The sequence below is a fragment of the Balaenoptera borealis genome (assembly GCF_965194805.1).
Source record: "Balaenoptera borealis genome assembly, chromosome: 8".
NCBI classification, from domain to species: domain Eukaryota; kingdom Metazoa; phylum Chordata; class Mammalia; order Artiodactyla; family Balaenopteridae; genus Balaenoptera; species Balaenoptera borealis.
The window spans coordinates 73,670,898-73,694,332 of NC_138865.1; the positions used below are offsets into that span (position 1 = coordinate 73,670,898).

The following is a 23,435-nucleotide window of genomic DNA, read 5'->3' on the forward strand; positions in this document are numbered from 1 at the left end:
TTTTTTTAAGAAGAGTCAGTTCTTTTCTTGTTTCTTTCTCTTTCACTCACCCTTTACACTGTGGTTCCTATAATAGGCTGCTAAATTAGTTGTCCCTCTACTACCTTTACTCTTCTGAATATTTATTGAAATCTCCAGTTATTGATGTCTCCTCCCTTACTCCTTTTGTCCTTGTGAGATTGAGCCCTTTTTGCTCCATTTCTGTTATTTAGTTAGAGTTTAGAAGGAAAAAGGCACAAAGATTCACCTTTAAAACCCCAAACGGGAATACTAAGTTGATAGGTTGTCTAACATTGAACCATCCTTGCATTTTGTCATAAATCTTACTTGGTATTTTAATACGTTCCTGGATTCAAATAGAAAATCTTGTTTTTAGGATTGTTTTGCACCATCTGAGATTGACCTAAAATTTTATTTTATTCCATCCTTAATTGGTTTTTTTTTTAGTATTATGCCAACCTTTTAAGTAGTTTAGTACTCCTAAAACCAATGTTTTCTTTTTTTCCCTTATCATAATTGCCAGTTTGTCACTTTTGTAAGTTCTTGAATTTTTAGCCTTTCTTAATTTTTAATACATTTTAGGGTATAAATTTTTTTTCTGGTTATCATTTGGTTATACATCTCATATGTGTGATATGTACTGTTTTTCTGTTTAAGATTTTATAATTCTCATTTAAATGTTTTTGTTTAAGCTTACATAGGAGTTCTTACTGTTTCAATTTACATGGATATGGAATTTTTAAGCTTTTTAAAAAATGTGTAGTTCCAGTTATATTGCTTTATGGTTAATAAATGTGGCCTTTATGACTTTATTTTAGAATTTTTGGAAACCTCTCTTGGACTTTTATATTTGGTTTTGTTGGTATTCTTCATATATTCAAAAAGAATGTATTCTGTCTTTAGGGGTGGTTTTTTATACCTGTAAATATAGATATATAGCTATATATATATCAGGCTTACTATAATTATGCAAATGTTCTACTTATTTCTTTTTCTTACCAACCTGACATCCATTTTAAAGTATCAATACCTTCTTCTGTGAATGTAGATTTGTCTATTTTTCCTTGTAATTGTATTAGTTCTTGCTTTCTAGATTTTAAAGCTTTATTGTTTGTTCTTTCTGCATCATGTTTTTATTTTATCTGCTTAAAATAACATATACTGGGTTTTGCTTTGTAATTTTTTCAATTTGGTGTGAGAGACACTTTTTCATACAGTAAAGGAGTTTAACCAGTTCACATTTACCATTGTTTTCTACTTCCTATGCTTTTTGTTTGATTCTTCCTATTGCCCTTTCTACTTTCTGTTGCTGTTGATTAAGGTTTTCTTATTCCATTTTTTTTCCCTAAAGTTATATATTCTAAGCCTATTCTACTGATTACTCTTAAAGTTTAAATAACATATTTTTCTTAATAAAAAAAGTTAATCAGTATTTTCATTCTACTTAATTAAGATCAGAATCTTAGCAGGCTTTTATTTCTTTTTTTCTCCACTTCATGCCAGTGTCATCAGAAATTTTACTTGTCAGTTTTTTAAGATGTTATTTTCTACTATCTGTATTTATTTAGACTTAATAATATATTTATTGACTTATTTGATCATGTTACTGCTTATATCACACTTCTTATGATTCTTTCTTTTGAAGAGGTAGGAATTTGGGGGTTTTTTTTCTTACTGGCTATCTTCTGTAGGTGTTTTAGAGACGTTCTTTGGGTGATAAACTTTCTAAGTCCCTGTATGTTGCAAACTATCTTTTTTGCAGTTACTATGGAATATTAATATGGCTGGATATTGGATTCTAAATTACAAATTTTTTTTTCCTTAGCACTTTGACAGTCTGCCTCAGTGTCTTCCTGGGTCTAATATAGTTGGCCCTCCATGTCCATGGATTTTGCATTAGTGGATTCAACCAACCACTGAGCAAAAATATTTGGGAAAAAAAAATATTCCAGAAAGTTCCAAAAAGCAAAACTTGAATTTGTTATACACCAGCAACTTTTTACATAGCATTTACATTATACTAGAGATGATTTTTAAAAAATTTTTTACATTTAATCTAATTTTGTTTATGTTTGCTTTGGGATGGGGAATAGATCACTCCGTAAAAGCATACAGTAAAAACAAAGTATGTCTTATGTACAGCTTTAAAACTACAATAATGATGTACCTTTGCATCCCATAATGATGCGTGTAGGTTGTATGCAAATACTATGCCATTTTATGTAAGAGACTTCAGCATCTGTGGATATTGGTAGCTGTAGAGGGTGGGGGGAATGGAGAGGTGCTGGAACTAATCCTCTGAGGATACCAGGGGACAAGTGTATTGTTCCTGAAAAGTAGCAGATATGAGAGGTAGGCAGAGACTATGTTAGGTAGACCCTTGAAGAAAAAAGAAAGCAATTTGAATTTGATTGTAAATGCAGTGAGAAACTATAAGAAGGCTTTGAAAGTTTTTAAGCCATAGAGAAACAGTATTTCATATATTCTATTTATTTGTACATTTATTTATTTTTGGCTCTGTTAGGTGTTCGTTGCTGTGTGTAGGCTTTCTCTAATTGCAGCGAGCAGGGGCTACTCTTGTGTTAAATATTTTCTATTGTACCATTTTAATTCCCTTGTTCTTTTGCTGTGTATTTTTTGAGCTATTTTCTTAGTGGCTGCCTTTAGAATTACAAATAACATCTTAATTTATGATAATCTATTTCATATTAATATGAACTTGAGTAGTATACAAACTTTGCTCCAATATAGCTCCATTCCCTTCTCCTTCCTTTGTGTTATTGTCATACCAGTTACATTTTTAATCATTATAAGCCTATCAACGTAGTTTTATAATTATCTCTTTATAAGTTTCATTTTTGTGGCAATAATTGTGTGATTCTCTGACGCCAACTTTGTGTCCTATAATTCATTTCAGTTCTGATACTAACTACTTGGAATTAAAGCAGATTCTACAATTTCATGGCTCAGTCTCACAAGACAGTCCTGGCTTTACATGCCAGTCTCAATTCCCCAGACCTCAGATTTCCTACTCTTCTCTCTGACTTCACTACAAATTCAGGGATTCCCACAACCCCCCTCCACCGCCAACTTCAGGTTCAGTATTTGCTAGAACGACTCACAGAACTCAGGAAAATGTTATGCTTAACAATTACCAGTTTACCATAAAGGATACAACTCAGGAACAGCCAAATGAAAGAGGTGCATAGCACAAGGGTATGGGGGGTTATAGTGGTGCAGAGCTTCTAATCCCTTTCTGGGTGCACCACCTTCCCACCATATGGACATGTTCACTAACCCAGAAGCTCCATAACCATGTTGTTCAAGAGTTTTATTGAGTTTCATTACCTGGATATGATTGATTAAATTATTGGCTGTTGGTGAGTGAGGTCAATCTGCAGCCTCTCTCTACTCCTTGAGGGCAGGGGGTGAGGCTGAAAGTTCCAACCCCTTAATCATGTGGTTTGTTCTTCTGGCAATCAGTCTCTATTCTGAAGCTGTATAGGGGCCCTGCCAAGAGTCATCTTATTAGCATAAAATCAGGTATCTGCAAAAGGGGCTTAGTGTGAATAACAAAAGACACTTCTGTCACTCAGGAAATTCTAAGGTTTTTAAGACCTCTGAGTCAGGAACTGGGGACAAAGACCAAGTATATATTTTTTATTATACCACAACAGTTGTCTTTTATATCAGATAGGAGAAAAGAAGAGTTACAAACAACAGATACATTTTTACTATCTCTTATTTACATATGTAGTTACGTTTACTGGTGCTCTTTATTTCTTTGTGTAGATTCAAGTTACTGTCTAGTGTCCTTTCATTTCATTCTGAAAGACTTGCATTAGTATTTCTTGTAGGGCAGGTCTGCTAATGATGAATTCTACCAATATTTGTTTATCTGGGAATGTGTTAAGTTTTTCTTTGCTTCGGAGGGATAGTTTTGCTGGGTATAGAATTCTTGGTTTTCTTTCAGTACTTTGAATATAACATCCCACTGCCTTCTGACCTCCATGGTTTTTGATGAGGAATCAGCTGTTAATCTTATTGAGGATCCCTTGTACATGATGAGTTACTTTTTTCTTGCTTTCAAAATTCTCTCCTTTTCTTTCAGCAGTAAACTATGAAATTTCTAGATGTGAGTCACCTTTGGTTTATCCTGCTTGGAATTAATGGAGCTTCTTGGATGTGTAGATTAATGTTTTTCATCACAATTGGGAAGCTTAGGGTCATTATTCTTCAGATATTCTTCCTGCTTCTTTCTTTTTCTTCTCTCCTCCTGAGACTCCTATTACACATATTTTGATATATTTAATGGTGTCCTACATTCTATTTCTTTTTCTTTTTCTTTTTTTCTGTTCCTCAGACTGAATACTTTCAATTGAGCTATCTTCAAGCTCACTTAATCTTTGCTTTGCATGTTCAAATCTGCCATTGAGCTCCACTAGTGAATCTTTTATTTCAGTTACTGAACTTTTCAACTGAGAATTTCTACTTGACTCTTTTTTTATAATTTCTCTCTCTATTGATATTCTCTATTCAATAAGACATTGTTCTTTTACTTTCTTTTCCTTAGACATGTTTTCCTTTAGTTCATTGAACGTATTTGAAATAGCTGTCTTAAAGTCATTATTTTGTAACTATTTCTGGGCTTCCTCAGGGACATTTTTTGTTGACTGCTTTTTTTCCTGTGTATGGGTTATACTTTCTTGTTTTGTTGACTGTGTTTTAATTTTTTGTTGAAACTGTAAAGTTTAAATAGCAGGATGTGGCAACTCTGAAATCAGTTGTCCTCCTTTCACCCAGGCTTGTGTTATTTTTGTTTGCTGATGATGTTGTTGCTGTTTTTTTTTTTTTAATTACTTTCCTAACTCTGTGAATTCTGTATTCTTTGTCATATGTGACTACTAAAGTCTCTGCTCAGTTAGTTAGTGGTCAGCTAATTATTGGATAAGCATTTTCTCAAATGACTATAATGTCTCCCAATCTAGTATGTCTCCCAGTCTTTGTTGAGGGTCTCTGAATGCATGTTGGTTCACACCTTCAACACTCAGCCAGGCATTGTTTTCACTTTCCACCAAGATTCTGTCCTCAAATACTCCCTGAATTGTTGAAAGCTTTGGTTAACTTCCAGTGCTAGTTTACAACTCTGTTTCAGCTTTCACTTCCTGTTTGCACAGAATGTTGTGAGAGATAAGGGCCTCCTCAGGTCTTTCTAGGGCATGCATACAGCCTTGGCCATGCACAGTCCGAACTCAAGCATGCATATGGCCTTCTAGATTCCCAGGAGCTACCAAAACTTCCTATGGGCATCGTATTCTCCAGCTTTTTCTTTTTAAATTTTTTGGTTAGCTTATTGTTTGCCACACTTATCTCACACCAGGCAGCTCTGTTGTTAAACAATTGCCACTGATTGTTTTTGGCAGCTTCCTCCAAGGAAAAGGGTCTTTTGCAGTGTGCAAGCTATGGAGTCAGGTCAAATGAAGACAAGGCTTGCAAGTAAGGTTTTCCTGGAAACTGCCAGACAGATCAGATAACGATAGTTCTCTGAGACTGAGAATGTGAAAGTTCTCTAACTTTGTGATCTCTCCCATAGCTCCTAGGCTGCTGATTTCACTATGACTGTGGGCTGTTGGTTTTCAAGGCTGCCAAGGAACTGAGGAGAGGGGAATAGGAATAGGGCATGTTCAAAACACCACAAAGCTTGTTGTTTTTACCAAGATTCGAGCATTTTTCTTGAGTAAATGCCCTCCGGCTTGTTGAAAAGCCTTTGGTTAAATTCCAGAGTTCTGAAAGAGTTAATTTTGATAATTTTTGTCAATGTTTTCATTACTTTTCTGGAGGAGAGGATTTTCAGAGTTCCTTTGCCATTCCTGTTGACAGCCAAATCTCTTCTATATCTACAGAAAAATGTTGCTAGGATTTTAATGGGACTTGCATTAAACGTATGTCAATTTGGGGAGAATTGAAATCTTTACTATGTTGAATCTTCCAAACTATGAACACGGTATGTCTCCATTTATTTAGATCTTTGATTTTTTTCCATCAACATTTTGTAGTTTTCAGCATATAAGTTCTCTATGTTTTGTTGGATTATACCCAAGTTTTTCTTTTGATTTTTCTTTTTCTCTGTTCCTTATTTTTTTAATGGTTTACTTGGGGTGTTTCTTTATAAGCAGTCATGTCATCTACAAATGGAGACAGCTTTATTTCTCCCATTCTGATTTTTATGCCCTTTATTTCCTTTCTTGCCTATTGCACTGGCTAGAAGGTCCAGCACTGTGTTGAATAAGAATGGTTAGAGTGGACATCCTTGCCTTGTTCCTGGTCTTAGGAGGAAAGCATTCATTTTTTCACTATTGAGTATAATGTTAGCTGTAGGGTTTTTTATAGATGAGGAAGTTCAGGAAGTTCTGCTCTATTCCTGTGTTTCTGAGAATATCATGAGTGAGTGTTGGATTTTGTCAGATGCTTTTTCTCCATATCTATTGATATGATCATGCACATGTTCATTTTTAGCTTGTTAAAATGATGGATTACGTTTATTTTTGAATATCAGATCAACCTTGCATTTCTGAAATAAACTCTGCCTGGTTATGGTGTATAAGTTTATAACTCCTTTTCCGTATTGTTGAATTCTGTTAGCGAACATTTAAAGGATTTTTGTGTCTATCTTCAGAAGTGATATTCTGTGGTTTTCTTTTCATACTTGTCTGCTTTTGGTATCAAGATAATAAGTAGCTTTTTAAAATTAACTGGGAAGTGTTCCCTCCTATTCTCAGTTTTGGAAGAGATTGTGTAGAATTTGTGTTATTTCTTCTTTATATATTCTGAATAATTCTCAAATAACACTATCAGGGTCTGGAGATTTGTTTTTGGAGTTTTGAAATTATGAATTCAATTTACTTAATAGTTACAGGGCAATTCAAATAATCTATTTCGTATTGGTTGAATTGTGGTAATTAGTGGGTTTTTTAAGGAATTGGTCCATTTTGTCTAAATTGTTAAATTTATGTGTGCATAAATTCTCTTATTATCCTTTGGATGTCAGTAGGTTCTATAGTGATACTGTTAACCCTGTTTCATTCCTGATGTTGGTAATTTGTGTCTACTTTGTCTTTTTTTTTTTTTTTTTTTGGTGGGGTATGAGGGTGGGGATCATTCTTGCTAGAGGTGTGTTAATTTTATTGTTTTTTTACAAACAACCAGCTCTTTGTTTCATTGGCTTTTCTCTGTTATTTTTCTAATTTCATTAAGGTCATTCATATTTTTATTACTTCCTTTCTTCTGCTTGATGTGGGTTTGTTTTGCTCTTTTTCCAGGTTCTGCTCAGATTATTGATTTGAGACTTTTCCTCTTTTCTTGTGTGTATGCACTTAATGCTATAAGTTTTCCTCTCATCACTGCTTTACCTGTGTCCTGCAAATTTGGATATGTTGTATTTTTATCTCTGTTCACTTTGATTTTTTTTTTGCACTTTTCTTGAGATCACAATTTGTTTATCCATTCATCTGTTGATGGACGTTTAGGTTGTTTCTGGTTTAGGGCTATTACCAAAAAATGCCGTGAGTATTCTTGTACAAGTTCTTATGTAATATAACATATGCTCTCATTTCTTTTGGATAATTTCCTAGAAGTGACTATCATAGGTGTACATATAACTTTTGAAGGAGTTGCCAAACTGTTTTATTAGCAATTGATTATTGCTAATTGACCAAAATGATTATTAGCAATTTTTTGTAGTTGTAATTGATAAAAGTTGACTTGTGATTACTTAGAATTATTTTAATGATTCTTCACCATAAATAATTTGAGAAACACTGCTTGGAGTAGCCCTGGAGGGGTAGATTTAGGTAGCTACAAGAACTCTCCTTACATTGTATAAGATAAAGCAGAGTGAGTACAGACGGAGGTAGGTTGATGGTTTTGAAAGGAGGAAAAGTACTCTGATCAGAGTACTCTGATTTTAACACTGCTGTTAATGAAATATGAGACAGGGTCATTAGCTGGGTGAGTAGAGAGCCTTTAGCAATATAAGATTGAGGAAGGAGGAAAAGATGTGAATTCATCTCAGAATGAGAGCATACATTTATTAGAAAAATGTAGTAGGTTTTTCTGAGAGTTCTGAGTGCCTGTTTAAGTTTTGTGGCCATAAATTTGAAGTAAGACCTGTTTTCAAGAGTTTCTCCAATTAGTTCAGTTGTTTAGATACAGATAAATAGAAAGTATATATTTAGGTTTAATAAGGACTAAGCTTTTTCCTTGCTAATGTGACATAGGAATGGTGGAGGTTCAAGAGGCTTTTGCAAGGGAGTGATTCTAGAGTTGTGGAACCTCAGCCAGTTAAGGAAAGAAATGAGGGGGATGGTGGATTGTGAAAAGGTAGTAGGGTCAGTGGATTACAGGACCCTATGCAGTCAAAGGATAGTTGGAGTAGGAAGACCATAGTAAGTAAAATGTAAGGAAAGGAGATGGTGATCAAAGAGGAGGATTGTGGAAATAGTTTTCAGAGGTGGTATGATTTTTGGTGATCTACATGATCTAGTCAGAGATATAACTATAGATATAATCTAACATAACTGTAGGAGAAGGTGGCTGAGGTGGTGTTCAGGAAAAGACAGTTGAAGAAGTCAAGGAACACAGAGGCCAAAGAGTTAGACTGGTTTTCTGTATGTATGTTGGAGTTCCATTATGGCCAGCATAATGATGGAGAGAAAGACAGTGAGTCAGGTGCTAAAGGCATCAATGAATGAAGAGGGTGAGGAAAGACTTTGAGGAGGGTAGTTAACATAGCAAAGGTAATGGGTGGTAAAGTCTGATCATATGATCTTCAAAGATCTGAAGTGAGGCTCAATTAACGGAGGAAGTAGTACAGCGGAGATTGATGAGGATACCCTCCCCACTTCTGAGTCCTGAAGTGCTCTGAAGAATTATGGCAGGAAAAGGTCACCATTTGAAAGGTCTCTAGGGAGAAGTATCTTCCAATAGCCAAGTTTTAGGTAGAACAAGAAGAGAGAACATTCAGAGAAATTGAAGATAGAGAGCAGTAGTGGGGATGGTATCCTAGCGAACATGCATGATCCAGGAGGCTTGGACTTACTGTGCCTGAGCTAAACATGGGTGTGATGGAATTAGTTAGTTATGGTAGTTTCTTGGATGAAGGTGGCAAATGAGTTAAAGTTAGAACTCAGAAAATTTAGCTAGAAGGACATGGGACCATCAGGCTGCTTTTCAGTTTTTCAGGTCAACATCAGACAAAGACCTCTTGGTATAAAATTTCTTCAGCAGCCCAGTGATTTTTGGTAGCTTGGTGGTCTCTATTTTGCTGGGATTGTAGAGGTTATATTTGTTAAATTTCTTGTCCCTTTTTTATGGACTTGGACTTCCTCATGTGTTTGGTGATTCTTAATTCTCTCTCTGTCTCCCATGACATGCCAGTTTATTCTTCTAAAAGCCTTGGACTTCATGGGTTTCCTGGCTGAACACTGTGGCTTCTTGTCTGCTTCCTTCTTCTGAGCCCATTGAACATTGTTAATTTTCAGTCACACACACACACACACACACACACACACACACACACAATCTTAATTTTTTCAAACATAATATTTTACCTTTCACTTCTGCATGTTTGTTATAGGAGAGGGGATTTTGGCATGTATTCAGTTCATTATCTTGATGCTGTCAAAGCTAAACTTTTAGAAAAGAAAATTGATTACAACCCAAATTTCCAACAGTAGGGAATGGGATAAAATGTGGTATATCCATATAAAAGAACATTATGCAGGTATTAAATTTTTGTTTTGCAAGGACATGGAGGTAATGAGAAACTGCTCTCAATAAATTTTTAGTGATGCCATTTGCTAAAACGTATATGCTCTATTGATGGATATAGGCTGGCATTAAAATGTAAATGTTTAAGGACCTTAAGATTTTAGGTGTTTTTTATTTGTTTTAAGTTTCTATATTTTCTATAATGGATATGTTGTAAATATACATTTATAATGGGGAGGAAGAGGGAGTAAATTTGACTTGGAAAGAAAGGTAACTAATAAGCAAATTATGTGATATGTTAACCTTATCTCATTTAACACAAAATTCTATTTTTGCAAAAAATAAATTGGGTGTATGCATCTGTGTCTTGAAGAAAATCATAACTCTGTTTTAGGTAGACCATGTATGGTTTTGATAAAAATTCCACTGGCAAGTTGCATGATCTGGTTTTTTTTTAATGATTTACCCTGAATATAAACATACAGATTGAGGATTAAAATCTTAAAATACTAATTTGAAGTGCTAGTAGAAAATAATTTAATTGAAAGAAAATAGTTTATTGTGGTTTTAAATTAGTAGAGTGACATAATCTTCATCATCATTTCTATTGCTGCTTTATTGAAAGTCTGTGGTATACCATGTGACTGTTTTCAGTTTTATGATGTATAGTATGTGAAATCTTCCTATAAATATTTAGAAATCTACTGATTGGCTTTATAAATATTTTGTTTATTTAGCAAATATTTACTGAATGCTAACTATATGCTAACCACTGCTCTAGGTACTTGGAATGTATTGCTGAACAAATAAAGAGACAGGTAGTCTGGTAGGAGTAACAGTTTAATTCTAATAGGATACCTTTTAATGAGGAAAAAACCCATGTTCTTAGATTGTTTGCATTTTTAAAACTGTTTTACTATAAAAGCCTAATAAACCAGGAGAAAAAACAATCTCCAGTGCTAACCTGCTTTTGTTTTATTAGATTGAGGCGCTTCAGCAGGCTTTAACAGTAAAACAAAATGAAGAGCATGATCGACAGAGGAGAATAAGTAATACCCGCAAAATGATAGAAGATTTGCAAAGTGAACTGAAGACCACAGAAAACTGTGAGAACCTTCAACCCCAAATTGATGCCATTACAAATGATCTGAGACGAGTTCAAGATGAAAAGGCATTATGTGAAGGCGAGATAATTGATAAGCATAGAGAGAGGGAAACTCTAGAGAAGGAGAAGAAGAGTAAGTTTTTTTAAACTTATAGTAAAGACATGTTTATAAAATGGAGATATGTCTCTGTTGATGGGCTTTCTTCTTCCCTGATCATGTGTCTAAGTGTTCATGTCTGCTTGTTGAGGAAGCTCAGTTCAGTTCTTCCATTTTAGTGTCTTAATTACCTATATCTATTGTGTAATGATTTGCCACGAGCAGACCGTTGTCTTATGTCAGATTATGGCAGTTGATTTAATTATCTAAAACTACTTTATTTTATTTTCTTTACAGTCACTCACTTTTCTGTTATTTCTCAGGTCAAATTTAAGCTCTTCATTCTAGCCTTCATAACCTTCCATTAGCTTTGCTCCTTGAAGCCTGTCCAATTTCATCTTTTTTTTTCTCTGCTGTAGACCATGTGGCTAGATCTATAGCATTATTTAGTTAGAGGAGATCTTACATTCTGTCTGCTCAGTATATATGACTAAGGTCAGTTATTAAACAAATTTGTTTATATGTTTAGCAAAATGCTACATGTATGGTTTAAAAAAAATAATAACACTAGACAAGAAGGGTAGCCCAGTGCCTTTCCAACTTCCAGACCCACTGTCAAGAGTAAGCACTCTTAACTATTTCAGTAATTTTTTCTAATAGTCTTTCATATATCTTAATCATATTTTTATTTCACCATGGCTTGGTTAATCAACTTTAGATATCATCTTTTAATATTTTGTTGCTTTAGATGTGGATTTCAACTCATGATACCTCCCCTACCTATTATGGTAATTCCTCAAATGGGATTATTATATTAATATTAGTAATCATTAACATTTATTAATGTTGATTTATTACCAATAATATTCTTACTTTTTTTTGTCATTTAACATTTGTTGATAATGCTTGAATGCACACTTATAAGCTAAAAATACTGGTACTCCTAGCCTTCCTTTTTACTTTCCTCCCTTTAATTCTTTAACATGTACTCTGGGTTTTATAGTTTAAAGGCTGAAAACATATTTTATTGAGAACCATAATTAAGTTTTATATGGTCTGTTTATGGGTTAATTCTAATAGCTAGAAATATTAAGTATTATTTATGTTATTACAACAATAAAACTTGTTCACAGCAGAGCCGAGTAGTGCATTATGATCTAATTTCTGTTCATTGATAATTTTTTTTTAGAATTTTAATTTACCATTTTTTAGAAACACCATTTACTTTAGCATTTCCTTAAATTGGGAAAAAAATTATCAGGCATTCTCTTGAGTTCTGAGACCTTCCATCCTCCTCCCATCTAAACTGATTGTTCTCAAGGTCTCCTGTATGGCTGTTACCTGGGACTTGTCTCACACCTTTTCTGTGTTGGATAAAAAGCTATTCCTGAATTCTGTGTCTTCATTTTTCTTAAATTACTTCCTTGTTCTGTAAGAGTACATATTCACATAACCTCCTAAGAAGAGATATTTGGGAATTAATTTGAGTCTTTGCATCCCTGAAAAACCTTTACTTCATTATCCCCTTTTTTCGTTTTCATTTTATAAAAATCTAGCTTGAAAATAATTTTTCTTTCAGAATTCTGAAGGCCTATTGCCATTGTCTTTTGATAGGAAATCTAGTGTTTTCTCATTATTTTGTATGTGACCTATTTATTTTTGATAGTTTAAATATCATCTTTTATCCCAGGTGTTTACAAATTTAAGAATGATTTGTCCAGGGTGGGTCTTTTTCACTGTGTTGGGTACTTGCTGAGTGGTGTTTATAACCTTTAGATCTAAGATATTCTTTTATGTTATTAATAGATTATTTCGCTAATTAAAGTTTTCAGAGGAATAATGCTTTATTTTCCAATTTTAGGTGTGGATGATCATATTGTGCGTTTTGACAATCTTATGAATCAAAAGGAAGATAAGCTGAGACAGAGATACCGTGATACATATGATGCTGTTTTATGGCTGAGAAATAACAGAGACAAATTTAAGCAAAGAGTCTGTGAACCCATAATGCTCACGGTAAGAAATTTGTTCATCTTAGTAGTATCTGTTAGTTTTATTATTGTAATCATTGTAGGTTTTGTTGTTTTAAGAATTCTTAGTCTTATTAACACCCTGCTTTTCCATTAGTAGACTTGTGACATCTGGTATGCTGCTGAATCCATACATGTGCTTTTTAAAGGGTCCTTGATAATAAACCTATGAACTTTTTCTTGATAGAAGTATGAAACTGGCAACTTATTGACCAAGAATCATGTGTAAACTTGGTTAGCTGGTTTCCTTCTGGCAATTGCTATTCTTCGGTTACAACAGGCAATATATTAAATGCTGCCAAAGGGGTAGAAAACTGCTATAAATAAATGCATTTGATATGGAACACCTGACAGGATAGACAACAAAATCATCTGCTACAAAAATAAAGCATTCTGAGGATTCTGAGAATGAAACCAACAATTTATTGACCTTATAAACATTTGATAAGTCTTATTAATGATCATGAGTCATCAAGAATAGGGCAAGCTGTATTTAGTAAATCATTTAATGAAATGTGGGTGTGGATTTACTAGGAGGATTTCCATCTAAAATATTTTAAATGGTAAGTTGGGCCATGAGAAGGAATGAAAAAGTAAAAACCACATTCTTTGCTAATGACATGTTTTATACACACGCACACGCACACATACACACACATACACACACTTAAAACTCCAAAATAATAAAAGGTTTATTTTTGCTAGATGATTTTTTTTTTTTTTTTGGAAAGAATTCACTGTAGATCCTTGTAGGATTCATGAAAAGTTCTATATTCTGTAACTCCTGTTTATATTATGCTTTATTCAAAATCATTTCATATAGTTTGCATTATATTAGCAAAATTAGTGTGCATAACACTGTATTCTCTCCTTGCTCAGGTATGAATTATTAGAATATTTTTGCTTGATCAAGAAGGGAATACCTATTTTGGATGCAGATATTACTGTTTTGATTAATTCAGTAAAGAAGAAATACTGTGACCCTTAGTATTATAAATTAGAATGCAAGTGTAATTTTTCAACAGACTTTCATTAAAATGCTAACCTCAAAACAGTACTTCTAGTCTTTATTTGATTTGTCATCCTCTTGTCACTTGATTTCCTGATAGTAGCCTATCACCAAGTCAGATTACTAGCTGGCATATATTTACTTTTTGAATTACATTTGAGTCTGAGATAAAGGGAGATACTCTGTTATTTTACCCTTCCTGGAACAACCTTTTACTTTTCCGACCACCTTCTTCCAACTGTATCCTGCCCATACACTTACCTAACCCTTCAAAATCTAGTTGAAATGCGTTGTACCACCTCCATAGGCCTTTAAAATGTTGCCATAGGTCTCTATTTACTAATATAAAGGGACATTTATGATATGTTAATGACTTATAAAACAGATTACAGGATAGGATATATAGAAAGATTTCATTTTTAAAAATTGTGGGGGCTTCCCTGGTGGCACAGTGGTTGAGAATCTGCCTGCCAATGCAGGGGACACGGGTTCGAGCCCTGGTCTGGGAAGATCCCACATGCCACGGAGCAACTGGGCCCGTGAGCCACAATTACTGAGCCTGCGCGTCTGGAGCCTGTGCTCCGCAACAAGAGAGGCCGCGATAGTGAGAGGCCTGCGCACCGCGATGAAGAGTGGTCCCCACTTGCCGCAACTAGAGAAAGCCCTTGCACAGAAACGAAGACTCAACACAGTCATAAATAAATAAAAGAACGTGAATTTCTAAAAAAAAAAAAAAATTGTGAAACAGGAGTCTGCCATCAACCACCAGAACATCTTGGAAAGCTACACCTCCTATGTCTACCTGTCTATGTCTTACTACTTTGTAAAGACGTGGCTCTGAAGAACTTTGCCAGATATTCTCTTCACCAATCTCATGAGGAGAAGGAGCTCGCTAAGAAGCTGATGAAGGTTCAGAACCAACAAGGTGGCCAAATCTTCCTTCAGGATATCAGGAAACCAGACAATGAATGCAATGGAGTGTGTATTACACTTGGAAAAAATTGTGAATCAGTCACTACTGTAAAAGCACAAACTGACCAATGACAAAAATGACCCCTACTTGTGTGACTTCTCTGAGACTCATTACCTAAACGAGCAGGTGAAATTCATCAGAAAATTAGATGACCGGGTAACCAACTTATACAAGATGTGGGCCCCAGAATCTGATATGGCAGAATGTCTCTGATAAATGCACCCTGGGGGAGAGTGATAATGAGAGCTAAGTCCTATGCTGGCTTATCCATAACTATAAAAAAAGATGACTTCCTATGGTGATATTGGGGTTACTTTACCCTTTCCGTAAGTTGTAGCAAACACCCACTTTATTTTTTTTTTCATTTGTACCATTCCTTACAACAAAGTATTGGGTTGGCCAAAAAGTTCCTTTGGGTTTTGTTTTGTTTTTGTTTTTGTTTTTAATATTTTATTTATTTATTTATTTATTTATGGCTGTGTTGGGTCTTCGTTTCTGTGTGAGGGCTTTCTCCATTTGCGGCAAGTGGGGGCCATTCTTCATCGCAGTGCGCGGGCCTCTCACTATCGTGGCCTCTTCTTGTTGCGGAGCACACGCTCCAGACACGCAGGCTCAGTAATTGTGGCTCACGGGCCCAGTCGCTCCGCGGCATGTGGGATCCTCCCAGACCAGGGCTTGAACCCACGTCCCCTGCATTGGCAGGCAGATTCTCAACCACTGCGCCACCAGGGAAGCCCTCCTTTGGGTTTTAAGTAAAGATAAAAGACACATTTTTCATTTTCACCAATAACATTATTGAACAACGTATTCACCCTTTTGTTCCACTACCTTCTGCCACTTTTCAGGCGACTTCATAATTCCGTCTTCCCAAAACTTTATATCTTTTTGAGCGAAGAACTGTTCTAGGTGCCTTTTACAGTCTTCCAGGGAATTGAAATTTTTTCCATTAAGAGAATTTTGTAAAGACGGAAATAAATGGAAATCCAAAGGTGCAATGTCTGGTGAATATGGCGGATGAATCAGAACTTCCCAGCCAAGCAATAAGCATTTTTGCCTGGTCATCAAAGAAACATGCCGTCTTGTGTTATCCTGATGGAAGATTATGCATTTTCTGTTGACTAACTCCGGACGCTTTTCGTCAAGTGCCGCTATCAGTTGGTTGAATTGGGGGCAGTACTTGTTGGAGTTAATCATTTGGTTTTCCGGAAGGAGCTCATAATAGAGTACTCCCTTCCAATCCCACCATATACACAACATCACCTTCTTTGGATGAAGACTGGCCTTTCGTGTGGTTGGTGGTGGTTCATTTCACTTGCCCCACAGTGTCTCCTGTTCCACATTATTGTACAGTATCCACTTTTCATGGCCCATCACAGTTTTTTAAAAACATGGAACGTTTTCATCACGTTTAAGTAGAGAATCACATGCAGAAATACGGTCAAGAAGGTTTTTTTCGCTTAAGTGGAACCCAGACATCAAAGCAATTAACATAACCAAGCTGATGCAAATGATTTTCAACACTTGATTTGGATACTTTGAGTATGTCGGCTATCTCTTGCTTGGTATAAAGTCAGTTCTCAGTTAATGTCTCGATTTGATAGCTGTCAACTTCAACTGGTCTACCCGACTGTGGAGCATTGTCCAGCGAGAAATCTCCAGCACGAAACTTTGCACACCACTTTTGACACATTCAATCAGTCATAGCACCTTCTCCATATGCTGCACAAATCTTTTTGGCGTTTCAGTTGCGTTTCTACCTTTCTTAAAATAATAAAGCATAATATGCCGAAAATGTTGCTTTTTTTCTTCCATCTTCAATATTAAAATGGCTACACAAAGATTCACCAATTTTGATTTTTTTTAAAAAATACATGCTGGTATGACAGCTGTCACAATATAGTCTAACAAAGTTGTTTCGAAGTTAAAGACAACTAAGCGCTAGAGCCATCTTATGGAAAAACCAAATGAACTTTTTGGCCAACCCAATAACTTGTTACCAAAAAAATTGTGAAACAGTAGACATCTAATGTCTGTAGTGTTTATGTCTGGGGGATGGTATTTTATATGGCTTTGATTTTTTCATTTGTTTGCTTGTTTATTAGTTTTCCCATCTTTCTATACTGATCAATATTCTGTAATTTAAAATAATACCAACATTTATGACAAGCAGTCTACTGATTTTTTTTGTTGTATTATTTCTTTTAATCCACATTTAGTCCTTTGAGATATAGACTGTTTTACTCTACCTATTTTAGGATGAAGTAACTAAAGCTTTCAGAGATTAGGTGGTACTTGATTAAGGTCATACATAGGAATGGAAGTGACATCTGTCTGATCCCAGAGCCCTAGATCTTGAACTGTCTTAGTATCTTACATAGCACTGAGCCTCAAGTGCAAAAATGTCTAATTAAATGTCTAATCAAATGTCTAATTTGATTAAGTAATTAAGTTTATGCTCTAGTAGTACAAACCTAGGGTTTCTCTTGAAAGCACCCATAGTTATAATTAATCCATAGCAAGTTTTTTTCATTAGTTTCTTAAAGTTTTATTTAGGCCTTTGTATTTTTATACTAATTAGTTTTTGCCATGTATAGCATGAATTCCTCTTAAAGATTAAGAAGAAAAATATTAAAAGTTTGGGGACAGATGAGAAATGTTTATACTCAGGTTACAATCTAACCCTATTTCAAATGTTTTCAGTGAGTTGACCAGAAAGGAACTTTTTATTTCTTAGACAGTATCAAAATCAATATGCGTTAGGTGCTGTTAAAGTCTTGGCTTTTGTTTTACTATGTCTTGGACAGTAAATTAAATAGCCGTTTTAAAATGTTGACTCTTCAATACCAAACTGTTCTTTTTTGGTCTGCTTTTTTCTTGAGGATTTATTTAACCTAATTAAATAAATCTAAGTTAAGTATAATTATGTTCTAGTAGTCAGTTTGGATTTCATGAAAATCAACTTTTATTTTCTTTTTGTTTTGTTTAGATCAATATGAAAGATAACAAAAATGCCAAATATATTGAAAATCATATTCCATCAAATGACTTGAGAGCTTTTGTGTTTGAAAGTCAAGAAGATATGGAGGTTTTCCTCAAAGAGGCAAGTACTGTAATATTTTAACTCACTTCACACTTAGCTTCCAGTGCTTGAGTTTTCAACCTCATTCTAGAGCAAAAAATGATAATGACCTATTTTACCAGCAGTAACTCTTGTGTAAAATCATTCAAATTTGCTAATTTCTTTTCTGTCTATACCACTGAGGATTGAATTAGTTTTATAAGAGGAACAACAGCCTATAATTCCATCTTTAACATTTTTTGAAATTACCATTGGGAATTAATGTGAAGAGTAATTCTGTCACATTGTTTTAAGAGAAACATCATAATGATGAGACTTTGGTCTTGGACATCCTTTTTGGAAATGTATTGGAATGAACTCAGTTTTTCTTTGGAGGGGAATATAATGTTGTAGCTTATTATAAATAAAAAACTTTAAAAAGAATGAGAATTCTATATCGGACTAGAAAAACACCACTGACCAAGAATATAAGCCACTGGAAGACAGCATGGCTTAGTTAAGAGTATAGATTCTACAGATAGGCTACCAGGCTTTGAATTCCGACTTTACTGCTGATTTCAGCAAGTTGACTAAATGTTTTGTGTCTTAATTTCTTCACTATAAAATGGAGATAATATCTACTTCAAAAGATGGTTGTGATGATTAAATAATTTATTAAATGAAAAAGTTTAGAACAGTGTTGGGCACTATTGTTTTTATTATATATTGTTATATATCTATATAATATATGTTGTTAGCTATGTATGTTACTATCCTTGCCAGTAAGGTTTCTTTTTCCTTTTGCAATACGCCTTCTACTTTTTAAAAAACCCTGGAAAGATGAGGTTTAGATTTTGTTTTGTTTAAACTTTTTCTAGTAAGTCTTAAGTGAGGACAGGACCATGAATCAGCTTAAGTAGTCCTCTATTTCTCTGGTACACAAGTGATTGGAAAGAATCTTTACTTTCTTTGACTTTTACTGTATTGCCCTCCTTCTGGTTTGGGAGTTGACAGGGAATGTGAATAAAAGATGACTGGATAAAAAAGTTGAATCTACAGAATTATAAAATGGTCTCCAAAAAGTTAAGCATTTGTGTTATTCAGAACTATTTAAGCCTAAACAGTGAGTTCTTGAACTGATGTCACTGAAGAAGTAGGTTACTTGGATTACAAGTCTATGAGACATGGCATAGTGTGAAGGGCCTGGAGTCAGGTGTAATTAGATGATTTCTATTTTGCAAATGGCCAGCTTAGCCTACACTGAGTAACTGGATTTGCCTCAAAAACTCATGCTTCTTCCTCTGTGCTAAGAATTTGAACCATATATTAATAATATGACAGGTTCCTGGAAATTTGACTTTTTTTTTTTTTTCTTATACTGTGACAACTTTCCATAGGGGCTCATCATTAGGACTAGAACTTCCTCTTACATGTATCACTTTTTGTGTGTATATTTTAAATTTTGAAATATATTGTATATAACCTCCTCCTGTAATTATATCTACTAGAGTACCATTTCCCATCCTTTAGTAACTTACAAACCTTCTTCATGGTGTTTGCCATTTCTGCATACTACCATGTACTACCATCACAATTTTTGCCATATCTGGGTACTAAGTATATTATTATTTAAAATTTTTCTTTAAATCACTTCACTTCTTGTTACTGAAATGAAATATTCTGAAAGGAAGTATAATGTCATTACCAAATTAGAAAAACATAATTTACATTACAGTAAAGACAATAAAAGCAGTATTAGTAAATCCGAGATCTGTACTGTTGCTTCTCGAAAGCAGATGATATGATTTTTTTAAAAGGAGGTAATAAGGAGTTAAAGACATGATAACACCATATGTAACTTACTCATTGGTATGATTAGAAATATTGAAAGGGAATTGAAAAGGAAATTACTTTCTCATTGTGTAATTCAATTTTATTTAGTGTAGCCACCACTAAAACAATAGATTTTTAAAACTTAAATGAATTCTGCATACTAGTATCATTGATACATTGACTCATGGCCAATATTGTTTCATCTATACCTCCACTCCTCTATTTTTTTTAATAACTTATTTTGATATAACTTCAAACTTATAGAAAAGTTGCAAGAGTCATACATATGAATCCTATATACCTTTTACCCAGATTTACAATAATTATTTACATTTTGCCCTATTTGCTTTATTTTTTCATTTTTTTAATTTTTAATTTATATTGGAGTATAGTTGATTAACAATCTGGTGTTAGTTTCAGGTATACAGCAAAGTGGTTCGGTTATGCATACACATGTATCTATTCTTTTTCAAATTCTTTTCCCATTTAGGTTATCACAGAGTATTGAGTAGAGTTCCCTGGGCTATACAGTAGGTCCTTGTTGGTTGTGTATTTTAAATATAGCAGTGTGTACATGTCAATCCCAAACTGCTAATCTATCCCTCCCCCCCGCCCTTCCCCCCTGGTAACCATAAATTCATTCTCTAAGTCTGTAAGTCTGTTTCTGTTTTGTAAATAAGTTCATATGTATCAATTTTTTTAGATTCCGCATAAAGCCATGTCATATGATATTTGTCTTTCTCTGTCTGACTTAATTCACTTAGTATGATAATCTCCAGGTCCATCCATGTTGCTGCAAATGGCATTATTTCATTCTTTTTAAGGGCTGAGTAATATTCCATTGTATATATGTACCACATCTTCTTTATCCATTCATCTGTCGATGGACATTTAGCTTGCTTCCATGTCTTGGCTATTGTAAGTAGTGCTGCAGTGAACATTGGGGTGCATGTATCCTTTCGAACCATGGTTTTCTCTGGATATATGCCCAGGAGTGGGATTGCTGAATCATATGATAGCTCTAATTTTAGTTTCTTAAGGAACCTCCGTACTGTTCTCCATAGTGGCTATACCAATTTACATTCCCACCAACAGTGCAAAAGGGTTCCCTTTTTTCCACCCCCTCTCCAGCATTTATTGTTTGTTGACTTTTTGATGATGGCCATTCTGACTGGTGTGAGGTGATGTTTCTTTTTTTAAAATATATTTATTTGTTTATTTGTTTATTTTTGGCTGCATTGGGTCTTTGTTGCTGCGTGCGGGCTTTTCTCTAGTTGCGGCAAGCAGGGGCTACTCTTTGTTGCAGTGCATGGGCTTCTCATTGCAGTGGCTTCTCTTGTTGTGGAGCATGGGCTGTAGGCACGCAGGCTTCAGTACTTATGGCACGCAGGCTCAGTAGTTGTGGCTCGCGGGCTCTAGAGCACAGGCTCAGTAGTTGTGGCACATGGGCTTAGTTGCTCCGCAGCATGTGGGATCTTCCTGGACCAGGGCTTGAACCCAGGTCCCCTGCATTGGCAGGCAGATTCTTAACCACTGTGGCACCAAGGAAGTCCTTTTTTTTTTTTTTTTTTTTTTTTGAGGTGATATTTCATTGTAGTTTTGATTTGCATTTCTCTAATAATGAGCGATGTTGAGCATCTTTTCGTGTGCCTCTTGGCCATCTGCAAGTCTTCTTTGGAGAAATGTCTGTTTAGGTCTTCTGCCCATTTTTTGATTGGGTTGTTTGTTTTTTTTGATATTGAGCCACATGAGCTGTTTGTAAATTTTAGAAATTAATCCATTGTTAGTCTCTTTGTTTGCAAATATTTTCTCCCATTCTGTGGGTTGTCTTTTCATTTTGTTTATGGTTTCTTTTGCTGTGCAAAAGATTTTGAGTTTGATTAGGTCCCATGCTTATTTTTGTTTTTATTTCCATTACTCTAGGAGACAGATTGAAAAAGATATTGCTGCGATTTATGTCAAAGAGTGATCTGCTGGTATTTTCCTCTAAGAGTTTTATAGTATCTGGTCTTATATTTAGGTCTTTAATCCATTTTGAGTTTATTTATATGTATCTTGTTAAAGAATGTTCTAATTTCATTTTTTCATGTGTAGCTGTCCAGTTTTCCCAGCACCATTTATTGAAGAGACTGTCTTTTCTCCATTGTATAGTCTTGCCTCCTTTGTTGTAGTTTCATTGACCATATATGCATGGGTTTATTTCTGGGCTTTCTTTCCTGTTCCATTGATCTATATTTCTGTTTTTGTGCCAGTACCATACTGTTTTGATGACTGTAGCTTCTTATTGCCATTTTGTTAATTGTTTTGGATTTGTTTTTGTAGGTGTTTTTTCTTCCCTTCCTCTTTTTTTCTTTTGTGATTTGATGACTAACTGTAGTGTTGTGTTTGGATTCCTTATTCTTTTCTGCGTGTGTATCTATTGTAGATTTTCAGTGTGCAGTTACCACGAGGTTTTGGTATAGCATTCTATATATAAACAAGATCGTTTTCAGTTGCTGATCTTTTAATTTAAAATGCATTTCCAGTATCCTGCCTTTGTGCTCTCCTCATAATTGTTGGTTTTGATATCATATTTGTATGCAGATGATTTCCTACCTTTACTGTATGTTTGCCTTTACCAGTGAGCTTTTCCATTCATAATTTTCTTGTTTCTAGTTGTGGCCTTTTCTTTTCCACCTAGAGAAGTTCCTTTAGCATTTGTTGCAAAGCTGGTCTGGTGGTGCTGAATTCTCTTAGCTTTTTCTTGTCTGTAAAGTTTTTGATTTCTCCATCGAATCTGAATGAGAGCCTTGCTGGGTAGAGTATCCTTGGTTGTAGGTTCTTCCTTTTCATCACTTTAAATATATTGTGCTACTCCCTTCTGGCCTGCAGAGTTTCTGCTGAGAAGTTAGCTGATAACCTTATGGGAGTTCCCTTGTACATTATTTGTTACTTTTCCCTTATTGCTTTTAATATTTTTTCTTTGTCTTTAATTTTTGTCATTTTGATACCATGTATCTTGGCATGTTCCTCCTTGGCATGTTTATCCTGCCTGGGACTCTGTGCTTCCTGGACTTGGGTGACTGTTTCCTTTCACATATTAGGGAAGTTTTCAGCCATTATCTCTTCTAATATTTTCTCAGGTCCTTTTCATCTCTTGTCTCCTTCTGGGACCCCTGTAATGTGACTGTTGGTGTGTTTAATGTTGCCCCAGAGGTCTCGTAGACTGTCCTCATTTCTTTTCATTCTTTATTCTGTTCCACAGCAGTGATTTCCACCATTCTGTCTTCCAGCTCACTTATCAGTTCTACCACAGTTACTCTATTGATTCCTTCTAGTGTATTTTTCATTTCAGTTATTGTATTGTTCATCTCTGTTTGTTGTTTAGTTCTTCTAGGTCTTTGTTAAACATTTCTTGTGTCTTCTTGATCTGTGCCTCCATTCTTCTTCCAGGATCTTGTGTCGTCTTTATTGTCATTACTCTGAATTCTTTTTCAGGTAGATTGCCTATCTCCACTTTACTTAGTTGTTCTTCTGGGGTTTTATCTTGTTCCTTCATCTGAGACATATTCCTCTGCTGTCT

At 34.8% G+C, this 23,435-nt stretch overlaps 1 protein-coding gene and 1 pseudogene across 6 annotated transcripts in view; both read left to right on the forward strand.

Moving 5' to 3' along the window:
• SMC5 (structural maintenance of chromosomes 5) overlaps positions 1 to 23,435 on the forward strand; it is a 96,477-nt gene that overhangs the window by 38,651 nt on the left and 34,391 nt on the right. For all 5 annotated transcript variants that reach the window (XR_014247837.1, XM_082403646.1, XM_082403647.1 and 2 more), the window contains 3 exons: positions 10,751 to 11,006; positions 12,832 to 12,986; positions 17,969 to 18,082. Coding sequence is in view for 4 of the 5 variants with exons in the window: in XM_082403646.1 (XP_082259772.1) it covers positions 10,751 to 11,006; positions 12,832 to 12,986; positions 17,969 to 18,082 (525 nt within the window). In the remaining variant the exon portion in view is untranslated. The remainder of the gene's footprint in view (positions 1 to 10,750; positions 11,007 to 12,831; positions 12,987 to 17,968; positions 18,083 to 23,435) is intronic.
• LOC309633787 (ferritin heavy chain pseudogene) lies at positions 14,737 to 15,389 on the forward strand (annotated as a pseudogene). The gene has a single exon. The product of its transcript is annotated as a ferritin heavy chain pseudogene (transcript).